Here is an 18,646-nt window from a genome sequence, read left to right as displayed (position 1 = left end):
GTGCTTCTCAGTATAGCTGCTCAGTTTGGTCATTTGCTGAAAAAACATCTGAAGAATACCTTTGTGTTTGCATTTCACCATTGTGGCACACACGGCAAAGTTGAATGGAAAACAGTGTTTGCACATCTTTGTATTTTGTATATCGCTTAAGCCATACAACATTTTCGGGGGCACACCCATAGTTGAAGAACAGGGTTTTTTGCATGGGACCATGAATGGTTAAGATAAGTGCATTTTAACATGACATCATTTAAATGTTTCTCCGTGTTTTACCTGTATTGGCACTTGACCTTCTCTTGTCACAGTTGGAATGGTTATGTGTTCTGGCTATAACCTGCAGCTATTGTAGTAAAGTTACGCTTCAAATGAATAAATTCTGTTCTTCTGTACGATGCGTATACGTTTATGGTGGTGGAATTTTAAACGGCCTGTAACCATATCACCCAGAATGGGCCAAATCTCGTCATAATCTGAGTCAACTAAATAAATATTCATTAGTATATGTATGTTTAACTTCTTCTGCACCGTACGTGGCCAACCGTGGTAATCGGAGGTGTTAGGGAAGGCCAACAAACTAAATATAAAGAGCAGTTCTAAAGTAATTAGTTTTAAATCTGTATTTAAAAGTGCATCGCTCCAGTGGCTTCCTAATATTGGAAGGAAGAGCATTGCAGACAGCCACAGAAGCGCATCTGAAAGGGCGCGATACAGACAATATGCCTCTTCATATCCATCTCTCCACGTATGGTGAGAAAGAAGTTCAACATATGCAAAAAAATTGTACAATTCCCATTCACCACACAGCCTTCTGGAAGTGATGCTTTTCAGGCAGCATTGGTTTAATATGAAAAAAAACCTTCACCGGTTTCGACATTCAGTATCTCATCAGCAGTTAGGCTTGCTTAAACCAATGCTGGTGAACTGTCAGATGTTCTAAAAAAGAACGGCTCTCTGATTTTTTGCGTTAGGTTCGATGCAAAACTATAAAATACATAACACAATTTCCCAAAGCTCAGCAGATATAAACCTGGATAGTGGTTGGATGAGTCACCACCATGCACAAATAGGTTGGGCAGTGGACTACAGTGCAGAAACATCTATTGTTGGACTGTACTTCTGTGCCCCCACACCTATTCTTCCCGCCTTCACCTACCTGCAGTTAACCGTGTGGTGAAGTAAGGTGAAATAACCTCCATAAAACGTTCCTGGCATGTGGAGGCCCTCATACAGCAGTGGATTGACAAAAAGGGCTTTACATGTGCATTATTAAGAACATTAATGTAACTGAAGAGTTATATGGGGAAACACTATTTCAGGATTTCGATTTAAAGCTTTCGTGACTGCAGGGATTCATCTTCTTGGTTCTTTCGGTAAAGTCACGTAGAAGGGAAAGTCACGTAGAAGGGAAGTAAATTACTTCCCTTCTACGTGACTTTACCGAAAGAACCAAGAAGACTATTTCAGGAGTTATCCTTTATGAAAATTAAAAAAAAGTTTTCATCAGCAGCATACGGCCAATATTCCTGGCACGTAAACATGCAACTGTGTAGCTCTGACGTGTTTCCCAGGTTGTGCCGCTCATTGTGTCCGGCATGATGTCTTAACCTTTCGCCCCACGCTCTGGGAGCCAAATTCAGTTCCTTCAAAAGCTCCCGGCATGTGGAGTGAGATCTTTCCGCAGCAGTAACACTCCACTGTGTTCTGCGTGTGTGTGTGTGTGTGACAGTCGGACATGTACAGTGTAGGGATCGTGCTGTTCGAGCTGTTTCAACCGTTCGGAACAGAGATGGAGCGTGTGCAGACCATCCAGGAACTTCGGGGTGGAGTTGTCTCCGGCCCTTTCACAGCACAGTGGCCCGAACAGGCCAAGTACATTGGCCTCCTGACTCAGGATGACCCTGCCGCGCGTCCCACCCCGCAAGACATCCTCACCACAGACCTGATTGTTAACAAGGACCAGGCAAGCACCCCTTCGCTCTTTGTTGTGAAGTGCTTTGTGTTGCGCAATAGTCGTAAATCGCAAGCAGCGTGTGTGTACGTTCATTATTGGGAATGTGCAGTCAGGAGTATCGCATTTCTAGTAATCTTATCTCTTACGACAGTGGCCATTTTTCTTCTTTTTGAAGGTAGGCCTTACGTTACGTATTTTTTTGTTAAGGAGGTCTTTTAAAGATCGTACAAAAGTGTGTGTTTTTGTCGATGCTTCTAAATTTATGCGAATGCAGTCCCAAACATTGTATGTGAATGTTTGCGTAGACAATTGCTAAACACACATCTCTTCAATGTTGACGTCATCGTGGAGAATATGAATAACAGAATGGACGAGCATACGTGTCTCCATACATCTGTCTCCATATTCAACAGTATGAAAAAAATATATAACATATTTTTAGTGAATAATTACACGTTGAAATCCACATCAAAAGTACAGGGTGTTAGACACAGTAGGTGGTGTAGAGTATGAAAAACCAGCAGGACAGAGGCTTTAAGCTGTCCAGGTTGTAGACGTGTGGGGTCCATGCAAGCGATACCCATTATTGAAGTAAAACGCAGTTAATGCCATTGTTTGGTGCAAAGAGTCAAAAACCTGGTTGGGCATCGATGTTGGTAAGTTTTGGGCAGTGGAGTGGCACAATGCCTCACAGTGAGAAGTTTGTGGGTTTTATTCCCGACTCGGGCACTGTTCTGTATGGAACTGTGCCTGCTCTCTTCCCCAGGTTCTCTGGTTTCCTCCCATAAAAATACATACTTAACTGGCATTGGCATAAACATCCCAGTTTTGAGAAATTACCTGCAAATTACTCAACTGGGATGACACGCAGTCACATTTCCCTCTACTGCAAAACATTGGCAGGGCCCTCCTGAAAATGCCTTCAGATTCAGTGAAGCTTTCCTGGGTAAATAAGCATCATAATAATTTCTGATACAAGGATGCAATAGTTTTTTTTATTGTAAACGGTGTGATGAGATTTCCCAACGAGCACAAAAGGAGGCGAATCCAGCTGAAGCTGAATATCTTCTTGTTTCTTCTGGCAAGGCCAGACCGGCTATAATCAAAGTGTGTTTAGTTTGCCCATCGCCTCTCCCCCACAAGTGTAAAGTAAGCATGTGTTGCTTATACGAGAACTGTCCTCACATAAGGTTTGGTTATATCCAGCTTCTACTATATATCAACATTATTTATTAATTCAAATGCAGATTGATTTCAGAGGCATGGGAAACCAGCCAGAACTGGCACCAATAATTGTCCAAGCTCTGCGTCCCTATATTTATTAGGGCGTTTAGCCAACCCCATTAACAAGACCGTGTACATGTGGAAAGAAACCAGAGTACACAGAGAAAACCCTAATGCATACAAGTGGAATATCAATGCAAGTGTATCAACTTGCTGTACTATCATATCTTGCCAACCCCCCAGGGGATTGTGACCTTAAAGTTCAGTAGGATTGGTACTTTCAGGATTTGTGTCATCCACCAACCCTCGCCTCCACAGTGCTGGATTCGAGGCGTGGGCCACCAGCGCCCAGCTAAGACTAAGAAAACAAATGACCTTTGTTAATGTTTTGTATCCATTCAGGTTATCGTCAGCCTGCAGAGGCAGCTGTCGCAGAAGGACGAGGAGTTGGCCCGCTTGAAAGCCCTGCTCCAGAATAGAGAAGAAACCATCCGATGGCAAGAGAGGTCCATTGTCATGCTCAAGCATGGTTTAATATTTGCAAAGAACCTCAAATCTTAACAACAAACACACAACTACAACGGATAGAAACCCACCAACAACGAGTTCAGAAGCAATGTTTAATTTGGGATTTGTATAAATAGCTTTTATTGCCGCAGCACGTGCACGAATATACGTGTTTATGAACCGGGACACATTATATTCGAGCTACGGACCATTTAACTTTAAAGGGCTATTAACCACTTGGCATTTGAAACGATGAGCAGTCTCCTAAATGCCCCCATATCTATCCACCCAACAGTAACAACACGTTCCTTCGGAGTGGGCAGGTAGGAACTTGGTCGGACAGCGCATTCGTGCACGACAGAAAGCTCGCGGTCACGTGATGCACTTCAACCAATCCGGGAGCGTACATGTTTGGGAGGGGCTATGCACGACAGACAAATAATCCCTGGTGGGCAGTGTGGAACTGTTGTTCCTACCTGTATAAATGTGTACATCACAGTCGATCAGCAGCTGACTTGTGGGTAAAAGTATGAGTAGTCACCGAAGATGTCGGGTCAGCATGGACGAGAAAGCCAAATAACCTAGAGGGGCTGCATAATGCCAGCAGTGGCATGAGCTATAAATTGCGGGGTTACACCTTTACCTTTCATTAAGAACATTAACCTTCGTGGCATTGCTCTGCTACAATCTGACGCTCATTTATTTTTTTAAACCTCACAATTTGCAATCTTGTACATGTGAACATGATAAAGCACCATAAATCCCCAACCTTATCACAATGTGAATGTATTCAACTATTAAAACGAATGTGTATACTCCTGATACATGCATAGGCTTCATGCGTGTGACAATCGATTATGATTCATGCAAATTGTCTACGAATGTTTTGCTTTTGTTACATTTATAAACTCCTATTGTTACATATATAAATAATAAACACAAGTACGCATGATTCGATGCTTGTATTGTGAGCATCAGAATGTATTATAATTGCCGAATCCATCATTATATGCCCATTGTTGTGCATATCGGGTTTTAAACTGGAAAAAAAACTGCATTGCTATGTTTTCGATAATTGTTTTGCGTCATTTAATCTGCATAGCAATACTGTATATATTTTCTGAAAGTTATTTAAAAAATATTGTTATTGACGGATGTTTGGTTTGTACGATGTATGTTTCTTTTATGACACTTGATGAGGCTATGCAGTGAGGAGATGTTAAACCATTTTTGGGGGGGCGGGGGGGGGGGCAGTGCTGTTTGTTATTCATAACTCTTACCTCGTGTGACTAACTGAGCTACGGTCGGTATTGTAAACTATAACAGAACCAGGAACGGAGAATATGGGATCTTCAAACTCAACTCCATCCTCACAGCTGCTCATTTATGGCTTTACTGGATTCAGAAAGTCCAAATCTACAAAATGTGAAACATCTGCGTACACGCAAACATTCGAGGTGTTTGCTTTTGATATCAATATGTTTATTTAAAAGTAAATATTCACAGCTTTTTGTTCCTTTGCTGGATGAAGGCCTCACCACATCTTTAAGTAATGTAGGTACTTTCACCATACTTCACACAAGTGTCGGTTGAGATGGGGGCCTAAGGCTCATTCAGGTATCTCTTGCTACTGATGTTTGCCATCGCCAGCAATCGATAAGGTCACCAGGAATCGATAAGGTCACCAGGTTCATAGTTACGTGCGCCAACCTCTGAGCTACCACTATGTGTTTACTGTATAATAAACACGCATTTTTTTGTGCAATTGCTGAGTACGATTTTTTTTTATTAAAAAAAGGTTGCTTTTGATATTTCATACCAGTATTTCCAAGAGAATGGGAACATCCATAATTGGTCAAACCCGCTGACTGCGAGCACCTGGGGCCGTGTAATAACGAGCAAATGTTTGCATGCATCGTGGCGTTTCTGACCAAACAAGGACATGCTGACTAAACATTGACAGCACAGAAATGTGAGAGGCATTCAAATCCTGATGGATTTGTAGCTTATATTTTGTTATTGTCTTCATGCTTCAGACAAAAAAGAAGCACGTTATTTTTCAGGTGGGAGATGGGAATTTAGGGGTGGGGGGTGTCGATCAGCGACATTCACTACCTAGAGTATTTCTTATGTGTCCCACGTGACATGAAAAGCTTCTTGATTGTATTCAGGGCTCTGTACGGCACGTGGAAAATTGCTAATCAGTCAGACGCGTGCAGGGTGAGATGAGAATTTGTTTTTGAATGAGGGAGATTTGTCAACATGGGAGAGGCAGTATTACATGGTGGGTCGCGAGGACTGGAGTATGTACAAGAACATCTGGTCTAGGCCGCACTGGTCAGTCCTGGGAAGCAAATGCCCCGATGCCCAATACAATATTTAAATGTCTTCTTGTCTATATAACGTGCAACTGATCGTATTATTGAAACCCGCTCACCTTAGAACGTAACTACATTGGCATATATACAAACAAATCTGGGAGAGGGATGGTTCGAGTCGGACTTGTCACCACACTCCCTTGGCAGATGGAATCGGGAATTAACAAGCTCGTGCTGTTACAGCATGGCTCCGATGTGTTATAGGGTCATTGCCGTGTTTTTTCGGCATCATGCACGACGTTGCACTCCAAAGTCCTGCGAGCTTCAGAAACAACTGGAATATTCTTCAAGAACTGAAATGAAATAGTCAGTTTCTGCAGAAGCGTACGTGGCTCTGGGAGTAAATAGTCCAATGATACAAACCCGGAAAACGCACCGAAAGAAATTCACTGTTTTGCACGTGCGTGTGTGTGTGTAAAGCCGGTCCTTGCGAACAACGAATACTTTATTTTGTTGATTGCGACATCCTCGGTGGGGTGACATCCTCGCGGCAATGTCGTAACAGCAGCAGTCAGCAGCTTTGAGCAAACAAGTGGCAGAGTGCCGCTGGCCTTTTTAATTGTCCGCACATCGGCAAGGCAGTGGATGTGTGTGTGTGTCTTTTCCGTCTGTTCACGTCCAAACCACAAAAGGCGGCTGTCGGAATGCTCGAACGAAATGTGCCCATCTCAATGTGCGACAAGTCTTAGAAAAACACCGATTTCATCAGAGAGGCAAGCGGAGGGGTGGGGCAAGTTAGACAAACGAGATGTTGCAGACGTATTGACAATGCTTTGTTGCTGAGATCACACCAAGGCCCAATATTCAAATATTCTCAAAATGTCCCCCCCCCCAATATATTGCTATAAAATAGGTTTCTGTTTATATGATTGTGGTTATGGTTGTACTTTATTAATCCCTAATCTCTGCCATTATATACAATGAAACAAGAAAAGGTAAAAAAAAGAAAAAACAGAGCAATGTAAGTGCATCCTATGTGTTAGTGAATTTGTTTATATTTTAGGCAGAAAATTAGTTTTCAATTTTTTACATTTTTTCTGGGGGGGGGGGGGGACCCCCACACCCCCTGGAAGATTTGGTCCCCCCCAATGTTGACTCCATGGCTACGGCCTTGGATCACATCATCAATTACGCGCACAATCTGGTCGCAACCCTGGTCTGCGAAAACAATTGACGCCGCAGAGTAGGCTTACAAGTTGACTGTTTTGAATTATTGTTGGGACATCAGTTCTAGCTCCCGATCTACATAATCATTGTCACTGTGTACGAACTCGCGCTTATTTTCGACGAAGCAGCCTTCATAGCACGTGTGTGCTATAAAGGCCATTGCCCGAAACGTCGCCAAATAGTATAATTTTAAGGCAGTATTATTGACGAATGTATTGAGTTTTTTCGGTATTATGTGTTTGTTCACCACTGTCAAAGCAGTATCGCCAAATTATATGTTACATTGGCAAGATCGTGTCAGCTTGCGACTGTTCAGGCAGTGGTTCTTCTTCACCTGGGAGATGTCCTTTCTGGGGGTGCGAGACATGGCCAGATGTTTTCAGAAGGTAAATAATCGAAAACACAAATTAAGCAGGGACACGTAAGTACACACCTACTTTGTTTAATCAAACCCATATGTATTTATTCAAATTATATATATATATTTTTTACGATTTAGAACCAAAGGGGTGCAAGGCTGCATTAAAATGTTTATGAACCACTGGCTTAGTGAGTCCATCCTGCAGTGGATTTATCATGTCGGATGATGATGCTGATGCACCTTCCCTGATTTCAAATATTTTATCTCGTTAACACACACACACACCAATAATGCAACCAACACTTTATTTTCATGTCACCTGCCCGCAGACTACATAGCTGGCAACCCCTTATCAGTCAGTGCCCCTACCTTATTACAGCCTAATTCAGACTTTATTGGTCACCCCGTGTCCTTATAAATCTCAACGTTCATCCTACAAAGTGCCATCACAAGGGAGAAACACACGAAAACAAAACTGTTTTATGTATTCATTTTGATCATTGGTGTCAGTAATGCTACTTATGCTTACTGTCTATGACATTGCAAGCTGATGCTGCTACTTGCTTGATATGTGGATGTACACACGTTGTAAATGTACAACAATAAACAGACATTCATGAAGGGTCAAATAATACACTATAATTCATATACGTCCCAATCCTGTTTGTCCAAATTTCAGGGAATCCTCAACATAAATTATTTACATAACCATTGCCCACCGATGATTCTGACTTTGTTTTAGTATTTGGCCGTATAATTTTATTGTTGCCCCTATCGAAACGGCTGTACGCCGTATGGACCTGAAAAACTAAATTTCCCCGTGCCAAAGGGGTACCCCGGGGCTTCTAAACCCGTGCGGGCTGACGGGGCATGAGACTGCCCACCACCACCTGCCTCTCGCGAGCACCACGCCTCCTCTCTGCCCCGAACACTCACGCGGTGATGGTGGGTGGGGTGGGAGGGAGGCCTCGCTCAGGTGTACGAATGCTCCCAGGTACAACACACGACACACACACGCGCGCTTGCTGTTGTCGGACACAGCACGCGTCCCGCATTCAAGACTCATCTGTGAGGTTTTTTTTTTTAGCCGGCCGCGTTCACGCGCAAAGGAAACGGCTTCGAACCCTTAAAAGTGTCGTGCACACACACACACGCACGTCGTCGAGAGAGAGAGACAGGTGTGGTGGTGGTACGAGCGTGGCGAGTGCCGTTGTTTTCTCATTTTTGCGTGCTTCTCGATCAGCCCGACCACGGCGGAAGAAACCATGCCGGCGGGAGTGCAGGTAAGACGAAAGGGCCCTTCTTTGTTCTTTCCTTCCCCATGTTTCACTCACCTTTCCGACTGAATAGACACACCGCACGCGCGCACAGCCGTGGGGCAAACCAGTTGAGCATCCGATCGATTACGTTGTAGATTTAACGACGACAACACAAACGAGGGCAATTGGGTTGCAGATAAGGGTGAATTGGCGCACCCATCGGGTCGTTTTAACTGCGGTGAGCATCATCGTCGACGGCGGATGGTCTATCCACAAGCTGTCGGCCCCTTAACTCGCGGTCTGTGCGACGGCGACGTTCCGTCTCGACACCACGAGCCGATTCCATCGCTCCATCTCCCTTCGGTGGCGGTGTGGATCGCTGCCTCGAACGTCTACCACCCCCCCCTCCCCGAACAATTCGATCACCAGTGCCGGCCGTCGTTGGTTAAATCATCCCGGCTAGCCACAATTTGCCCCTTGACTATTAATTTTCTTTTTTACACCTAACCCATTTTTTTGCACGTAACTTTTTTAACACTTCACTTTTTTGTTTAACTTACATTTTTTCCCACAACTTTTTTTTTGCACAGCGCAGTGGCGGCCTGAACCGCTGCTCTTAACGCAACGGTCATTTCACGCTACCGACTTGGTCAATGAACTTATCCACAAATAATGCTGGCTAAATTTGCTCATATATTATGCGGTGCTCTTTTTAAGACGCGACTTTAATGGAATTAAGGCGCGTCAATCGATACTATAAATGCACGTTACAGTGCATGGTGATTCGTGTGTAGATACAGCTGCTGCTTTGTAATAGCGCTTGCCGTCTTCTCAACAGCTGAGTATATACTGTGGAAGCGATGGCTGCACATCTCACGGAGTGCCTGTGTTAAAATATGTCATTTAATTGGTCAAAATTGGTGGGACATGTACAATATTTTTTCTCTGTTACTGTACGGTAACTGTGTACCCCCTGTTGGGGTGTCTATACATGCATCACCCTGTTTACACGTATTCCATTCTACATAATATTAAATATGTACTATGAAGGGTGATCCATGTATGGACACGCCACTGAAACAAGGGGAGGGATTCTATAGAAAACATTTAATTTAAAATCATGTGTATTCAACAACACAGTGCACTTTTTTGTCTTGGGTTTCCATTCCTGCACGAGTTTATTTGATGTTTGATGGGTTTCCTTCATTTTTATACTTGAATTGATGCCTGCAAATTCCATCCCACCATATATTTTCCAAAACTCTTATAACGTTGCTCATTCAAAAAAAGAACGTCTTAACTCTTATCTTTTACAACTTAAATTAAACTAAAACAATTTTTTATTTTACCAGGTAAGGCACACACACAACCCTCATAACCGAAATGTTGTGAGGAGGTTTTATTCAGCAGTGGATTGATCAATTCTGATGATGCCAGTAGTGACTGCAATTATACGTACTTTTTTTTTACTTTTTCTTGTCAAGCTTTGTTGATAAATGTATTTTAATTGACCAATGTGTGTCGACTGCAGGTGCTGCCGATGCAGCCTACGAAGCAGATTTTCTGGAAGGTGGCGATCGGGTTGTTGGTGCTCTTTTCGCTGTTGGTCCTAGCAGGGGCTGGGGTCATCATCTGGTACTTTGTCAGTAAGTTACGCGCGGCAACTTACTCGCTCTTTTCAAAACTTTACTTTCTTAGGACTTTCCCTTTCACATAAAGTGACTAGTTTGCAAGGCCCTTGTGCTTTTGTAAAATGTCTATAACATTTTACTTAGCCATATAAGATAAATAAACAGGGGACATTTACAGGCACGGCCCGTTTGTCAGTGCACTGCTAGACGATATCAAAACAAACGCTTTATAGCACGTAAATATATCATGTGCTATGAAGAAAGGCCATTACCATACAAGTTGTCAATGTATTATTTCATTTTAAGGCAGTGTAATTGATGAATCTGATTAGTTTTTGTTGCTATATGTGCCGATGCACCACTGCTAAATCATTATCTCCCAATACACTGTTATATGAGGGCCTGATTAATCATGGTGTGCAGGCCACGAGGGTTATTTGACCACATTTCACCATGCTGGTCCAGTGCACGTTGGGGATTGTGGGGGAAGTCCATAAAAAGTTGTATTTCCCCGCACTGTCCTCTGTTACCCACATTGCCTACTGCACCTGATTTTGTGCATTGTGGCTGCTCATACAAACACTATCCAGGCTCAAAGCTGCTTGGCTTTTGAGGTCTGATGGTATTGGGTGTATTCTGGGTGATTTAGTCATTTAGTCATAGACATAAACAGTCGTGTACAGTATAGACAACCAATCCATTATGTTGCTTATGTTGAAAGAGCTAATCTGAGAGATACAACTCCATGAGACACGTTTTACTTCTCCTAAAATGTGACGTACGTTTTTGAGATGCTGAGGAAATTGCAAGTCTGTATTCTGTGAATGTGGCCAGAATTTCTCTTCTTAACACTACGATGCCGAGACAGCTCAGATTAGGTAGCTTGATATTTGAATCTGTTGGATCTTCTGAATTATGGCATACAAAAGAACACACGCTTTAAATTGGCATTGCTGTGCAGGATGATGTATGTATGTATGTTGAAATTATCTTGCACAGTAATGAGTTTTAAATGTGTATTTAAAGTGCATAGCTCCAATGGCTTCCTTATATCGGATGGAAGAGCGTTCCAGATGGCTGTGAGAAGCGCATCTGAAAGTGTGCAATGCAGTGACCGTCTTTGTTCAGTGGCTAGCCCAAAGCCGCTGCAATGCCGTTCACAGATGGTTTAGTGATCCTTATGAATCATTTTACCATCATGGAAATGCTGGTTGTTGGTTCGTTGTTGACACACAAAAATGGAGAATGTTTAAAAGGCAGCAAAATGGTCAAGACATCTTCGTCTGTGGTATCATTTCAATGAACAGTTGTTTCTGGTAAAAAAACGAAGCACTAGGTATGGATCAACCCTCGTTTTATAACAGCCTTTTGTCAACCCACTGGTTTTAGGTTTCCCTATGCTGTGTCGATTATGGGGGTTGCTTGACCATGCTCCTCTTGTCCTTATGGTTTGGTAGAAGGGGGAAAACCCAGGACTGCTTTAAATAGCATTCGCCTGGGCTGGGAATGGAACTCGGGTTGTCAGGCTCGCAGTACGATCGAGTAACCACTGTGCCACTACTCCATACAATTCATCGTATAAAACAATAACATTAGAAGTGTCAGTACAAATATATACACGTATACAGTATATCATTCATAATCTTTGGTTTTTTCGGTAAAGTTACCCACGTACGTGACTTTACCGAAAAAACTAAAGAGTATGGATCCTTGCAGTCACGAAAACTTCAAATCTAGAATTATATCATTCATATCCACTTTGAAGGTTGGTATAGGCTTCCAACTTTAGTACTGTAATGACCCGTCAGTAATTTGTCATGTCATGTGCATCTCATATCTGCTGCCTCTTACTGCTTTTTGAACTTCTTTTTGTGTTTAGTTTGTTGTCATTCCCCCACCCCTCCGATTATCACTGTTGGATATGTACTGTTCAAAAGAAGGTCAACATACAGATATGTACTTACACATTTCTAAGCATTTTTTTCAAGAGAGACTTACGTGGCGACTATTGGACTTTTGACAGAAGTCTTTTGAACCGTCAGTCCATAGCCAACCGTGTGTTCTCTAAATGTTGTGTGCACATGCCTCTGAACGTGCTTTGTGCATTGACATTTAGATCACTTTCAATGATAAAGAAAATGATTCTGAGATGTTCAAACATCACTCTTGGGCCAAAATCCCGATAACAAAGTGGGTTCTGAATTGGTAAGGCTTCTCCGTAAAAATAAATATCTTCATTTTTATTGATGTGCAAATTGTTAGACGTTGTTTCAGTCTTACATTGCCTCAATTTAATATCTTACACGAGCTCAATCTTACACAAGTGTGGCAATGCCCCAGAACCCGCTTTAACCTTTACATGTAAGGTAAAAAACCCAAAAATGTGCTGCTACATGCTCTTTAGAATTCGCGCACAAACACATTGTGAATTTCGATTTAAAGCTTTCGTGACTGCAGGGATTCATCTTCTTGGTTCTTTCGGTAAAGTCACGTAGAAGGGAAGTAATAAAATAATAAAAATAAAACATAATAAAACAATTCTCACGACGTTTCGGCCACAACGCAAGCAGCCATCCTCAGGCGAAGAATGAAACACCCCAAGCTTGGAGCGTATATTTAAGCTGGGTTAGAGGGGGGGGAGGTGGGAAGAAGAGCGCCTAAACAAAATAATTTGCATATCAAGAGGAATTCAGCATATGGAAAATGCGTAGGAGGTGGGCGGGGGGGGTTCCAAATCAATACTATGCCCGTGCATTATGCAGGATTAGCAGCATCAAAGGGGGGGGGGGGAAGGGGGGGAGCATTAACAAAGGAAAGGAATGTTAATAGTATGTAGCTGTAGTTACTAAACAACCACGTAAAAAACTACAGTATAAACTGCATGACAAACTAAAGTATAAACTACATAGCATCATCAGTAAACTTACTATACTCTACAATAAGCTGAGTTACTATTTTGTTTAGGCGCTCTTCTTCCCACCTCCCCCCCCTCTAACCCAGCTTAAATATACGCTCCAAGCTTGGGGTGTTTCATTCTTCGCCTGAGGATGGCTGCTTGCGTTGTGGCCGAAACGTCGTGAGAATTGTTTTATTATGTTTTATTTTTATTATTTTATTACTTCCCTTCTACGTGACTTTACCGAAAGAACCAAGAACATTGTGAATTGTGTAATGCAGGGAATTCCTATCAATTCACCTGTCACTTAACTCGATGCGTTAAGGTCATGGCAAGATTATATTGTATGGTATGGCTTGAAGAAGAACTACCATGTGCCACTGAATACAGCACTTTAGTGGAGTAGAAAAGTGCATTCTTTCACCGGAACTGTTTGTGATTCAAGCATGAAACTTACTTTAAATATTCACAATGAAACGAAAAAACCTTAGCCTGCTAAACATCAAAGATAGTTTCCATTTGTCCCAGAAGACCACAATATTTGGTGGTGGCCATATTTTATTTTTGGTGACAAACGTTTCTTTCTTATTAAGTGACCCTAGGAGATAATACATGCCAAATTTGCTACGATTGTTTGTTATCTGCTCCACTATACACAATAATAGTTTTAAGCTCTCCTTCCACTGCTGGATAAAGGCCTTCCCATACCATGTTGAATGCAGGTTGTGCCAAGTTTGTGCTGCAATGCACTAACCACCGTACTACTGCTCCACCCCATATATATTAGTGTATATAGGAGTGTGGAAGCACGAACCTCTAAAGTGTTTAATGGCATAAAAAAATATAGTATACTGTATACATATATGTTTTTGCTAGCCATTGAACAAAGATGGTCACTTCGTTGCGTGCTTTCAGATGCGCTTCTGCGGCCGTCTGGAACGCTTTTCTTCTGATATTAGGAAGCCACTGGAGCTATGCGCTTTTAAATCATTTAGATTGAAAACGTATTTCTTTAGAACTGCTTTGTGCGTTTACTTTGTTGACCTTCCCCCGCATCTCCGATTAGCACGGTTGGCTATGTACGGTGCGAAAGAAGTTCGACATACATACATGTATAAACACTTGAAGAAAATTAACCTACTTCCAGTGTTATTAAAGCATGCTTTTTGTTCGTTGATACAGGCAGGTATGCATACAATTTAACACTGAGCCTGGAATTATACAATTTATGAAGAGTAATTTTACACCTTTAGACTCTCCTTTTAGAGCGCTTACTGTAAACGTCAGCATCTATGGGATTGTTGCATGCAGTACCAGTAAACGTGAATGTTTAGTTATTAATTTGAAGCAAAGATACGAAGAAAAAGGATGCTTTTGCGTTATCTATTATGTGTTTTGTGTCAAACTGGGACCCTTATTCTTTCCTCTACGCATTTTACAGTTCACCAGTATTGGTTCAAGCAAGCTTTGACTGCGGATGAGATGCATCATGTTGATGCTGGTCTCGAGTGTGCTTATCTTGACCCAATGCTGCTGAAATGATGGTCTCCTAAAAGGCCTCGGTGGCTGATGGGCTGTGCAGATGTTATTGTTTTTAGTGAATGAACAAATATTGGAAACAGGTGTATGCATTGTCTGCTTATTTGTTATGTTGACTCAACAGAACCAGGGCCAGGCAATAAACACGAGGCAATAAACACGTTGGAAGGCAGACCAAGCACAGTTATTTGTTTTGGGGGCTTTCACGCAGTTCCACAGACACAGTAATTTCGAGTCAAGTCAATTACATTTTTCTGAACACGTGGCAACCTTTCTGGCACAAAACGCCATCATATCATTGCACACATTAACATAAAAATAAGCAATTCTCTAGAGTAAAAAAATAGAATCCAAAGAAAGTTATGGCTGTGAGTTAGTTATGGTATGCGAGCGGATAGATGTGATTTGAGTTGTCACTTTAATGCGGTGATGGAGTCGATTGTGCGTATTGCCTCAGAGGATGTTCCATTGGTGTGGTGCTGCAAATGAGAAAGATTTGTCCCCCATGGTGGTGACGTTTGTTGTTGGTGTTTGAAGGATGGTTTAGGTTGAGGAGCAAAGTGATGAGTTGTTTTTTTATCTTTATGATGCAAGGTGGAGCTTTGTTGTGTGTTGCTTTGCATGTTAATAAGATTACTTTGAAGTTTATTTTATGTTTAATTGGTAGCCATTGTAAGTGTTTTAGTCTTTGTATAATGCGGGATGATTTCTGGAGTTTGATCATGAGTCTAAGGGCGTAATTCTTGATTAGTAGAAGGCGTGGCTGTGTGTTCAGGCAACCCAGGCAAGTGGGATGTAATAAATAATTACATTTTCTAATGTTGCAGCATATAGTGAATACATGTTCACTCTTCCTGGATGAAATAGTTACTCATAAAATGTGAAGAATAAGGGGAATTTGGTACTGTTAAGAAGTGGTACAGGATAGCTGCTGAAGTGATGGTGTCACATTGCTTTCGGGATTGTCTGATGTTTGTACATAGGCGTATCTGTACGTGGGTCTACATTGTTTATCATAGTATGTATACTGTGCAGTAATCGTATATCCATTCTCCCCATCTTCCCAAAGAAACAATTGACAATAAGCAATGGTTAGTGAAAGCATTGTTGAATTATTTGATCGGTTGATCGCAGGATTGCTCAACCAAAATTAATTTACGAATAAGCTGGAAATAGCCAGAAAATGGCAGCACATTTGACAGATTCTTGAATCTACTTTGAGGAATATGCCATATGCCAATATGGATTTTCTCCATGTACTATGGTTTATTTCTGCACATGCTCAAACAATGGTGAATTTAATTGTCCAAACATCCCAATGGAGGACCTTTTGTTAAAAAGATCATTTAGGCTTGGAGACACCCTCATCTAGAAGTAGATAGATCATGGCTGATGATGATGTCAAAAAGGAAATTATATCAAATGCGTGTTAACCCCCCCGCCCCTCCTCTTTTATCATGGGACCTGTTTGCCAGTAAAGAAAGAATAAAAAAACAAGAATAGGATATGCATTGTCTCAACTTGATTGGCCTACACATGTTTTTTTGCCAGACTATTGTGAAGTGCCATATACAAATCTGGGACAGTATAACTTAATGTTTTGTTGGCCCACACAATTCATCACCGCCTATCCTCTCCCGGTTTGCTTGTGCAGCTCGCAACCAAAGCTCCCCTGAGCCATCGGTGGCGGTGCGATTCATTGGCTCCTTCACCATCACGGACGCCACCTTCGAAGCGCCGCTCGTCGATCCGTCCAGTGCCAAGTTCCGGGCCCTCGCGAGCTCCACACAAGCCAAGGTGTGTCCATAAGTCCGCGATGACGGGGAACGAGGTGGCCAGGTGGCTTGAGGTGGAATCGCCGATAAATCTGGATTTGAATGCGGTGATTGAAGCGCGTTCTGAAGTGTATGGAGTTCATGGCCTCAGTCCATTAAACAATGCATGCACACACGCAAAAAAACACCTTTATATTAAAATAGGTTTTCACTTAAATTTGTGGAAATTTCTAGCAGTGAAACGTAAAAAACAACATAACATTTCAAATTGACTGCATTGTGATGAACATTTCTATCGCAGGGCATGTGGGGGAAATGCAGCACCCTTAGTGTGGATAGAAGGACACTTGAAGGGAACTCGGCAGTAGTTCTGTGAGCTCATTCCACAGGCCGTTATTTTTAAATCCTTTATATTAAGTTCGCTTGCTTGCTTGCTTGCGTGCTTGCTTACGACCGTGCAAATCTTTCGGTCGTTTTTTAACCCTCTTCCCGTGATTCAATCGAGCTGACATTTTCCACACAGACTCGTTGTGCGTGACAATTAATTTTCGTGAAAATGTTTTTCCAAAATTTTACACTGTTTAGGGAATTTTTTTTAAATATTTCATTACCAATTGCTTAATGCTGGCAGACAATCATCTGACCCATAGGTGGCAGCCATCTCAAGCCCGAGGACGAGAGGACTTTAGCCGCCACGCATATAAAGGATTTAGAGTGAAAAACTTTGTTTTTACGGGTTCATTTTTTATACGGATTGATTCGCCTCTGTTGCAAGAGCTTCACATTGATACTCCATCCCTTGATGTGATGCAAATAGCAAATTGACGTAAAACTGTAAAAAAATCATAAAAACAGAGATGACGTGTTCAGAAGAGAAGGCGAGGAAGAAAGAGTCCCAGATATAATCGGCCGTAGAGGTTTTTGTTGGGTTAGATCGCGTAAATATATAAATGTGTCGTTAAAACCCGCCACCACCCGACACGGCCACCTAGTAAGGGTTGTCACGTAAACAGAACATGCCAATTCGTCACTAGTACAGCACTAGTGTGTAGTGTGTAGTGTATAGTAGTGTATAGTGGAGTGTATAGTGTAGTGTATAGTGTAGTATATTAGTACAGCACACGGGTGTGTAGGAGAGCCAAGCCACAACATTTACAATCTGAGTACGACGCTTCGCCAGTAAATACAACTAGCTTCATCAGGCGACAGCCAGATTTGTGGAGAAGTCCACCTGCTTCGTTCCTTATATAGAGGCGCAGATGTGGTGACCACACTTCTGCGCTCTTGCGCAAAGTGGGGGGGGGGGGTATAATCGGACTTGTTGTGAAAACTGAGCCCACATGTTGAATGGGGCTTGCCCCCCACATGTTTGCTCTATCCTGTGTAAGTGCATTTGATTACATTTAATGGCGGTTTTCAATCTGATGTTATACTTTTGTACAAGTGGCTATTGCTTGTTGCGCTTTGGTGGCATGCCTGTTAACAAAATTGTCATTTAGGGAAAGAGTGCTCGTCAAAAAAAGGCTCAGAACAACAATCGTCATTAACACAGCTTTATAGCTGATATATTTATTTATTAAACTGGCCAGTTTGTTTGTGACGTAGTGAACGACAACAATTTTCAGTTCCGGAAAGGCTGGACTTGAAAAAAATCTGATTTGACTATCAAATTCGATTTTATCTGAATAATGAGCCTGCACGTTGCCTCGGGGTTTCCCCGCATGTCTGCTGTAGGTACAGTCGGGTGCATTTCATTACGTAAGTGGTGGTTGTCAGTCTGCTGTTGCATCTCTAAAAGTGCCTTTTATTGTCGGTGCACTTCGGGTGACACTCGATCTCGAAATATTGGGCTGGACAATTTTTTTTAATTAAATTCCTTTGTTGAGGAAATTGACAGATCTAAAAACACATTTCAGAGTATACGTCGTGCATAGGGGTTCCGCGGTGGTGAGATGTTA

At 42.1% G+C, this 18,646-nt stretch overlaps 2 protein-coding genes across 3 annotated transcripts in view; both read left to right on the top strand.

Moving 5' to 3' along the window:
- The window catches only part of EIF2AK1 (eukaryotic translation initiation factor 2 alpha kinase 1), a 28,938-nt gene extending 23,515 nt beyond the window's left edge, over positions 1-5,423 (top strand). For both annotated transcript variants that reach the window (XM_078864033.1, XM_078864034.1), the window contains 2 exons: positions 1,727-1,960; positions 3,578-5,423. In XM_078864033.1, coding sequence (XP_078720159.1) covers positions 1,727-1,960; positions 3,578-3,736 — 393 coding nt within the window. In that variant the 3' untranslated portion in view covers positions 3,737-5,423. The remainder of the gene's footprint in view (positions 1-1,726; positions 1,961-3,577) is intronic.
- A 3,149-nt stretch (positions 5,424-8,572) lies between these two features.
- Positions 8,573-18,646, top strand: part of LOC144936726 (transmembrane protease serine 6-like) — a 36,302-nt gene continuing 26,228 nt past the window's right edge. Inside the window, 5 exon segments of the mRNA XM_078863855.1 lie at positions 8,573-8,589; positions 8,591-8,656; positions 8,832-8,871; positions 10,379-10,493; positions 16,568-16,710. Coding sequence (XP_078719981.1) covers positions 8,573-8,589; positions 8,591-8,656; positions 8,832-8,871; positions 10,379-10,493; positions 16,568-16,710 — 381 coding nt within the window.

The sequence above is a fragment of the Lampetra fluviatilis genome, chromosome 17 (assembly GCF_964198595.1).
Source record: "Lampetra fluviatilis chromosome 17, kcLamFluv1.1, whole genome shotgun sequence".
NCBI classification, from domain to species: domain Eukaryota; kingdom Metazoa; phylum Chordata; class Hyperoartia; order Petromyzontiformes; family Petromyzontidae; genus Lampetra; species Lampetra fluviatilis.
This window is presented reverse-complemented; position numbering and strand designations above follow the sequence as displayed.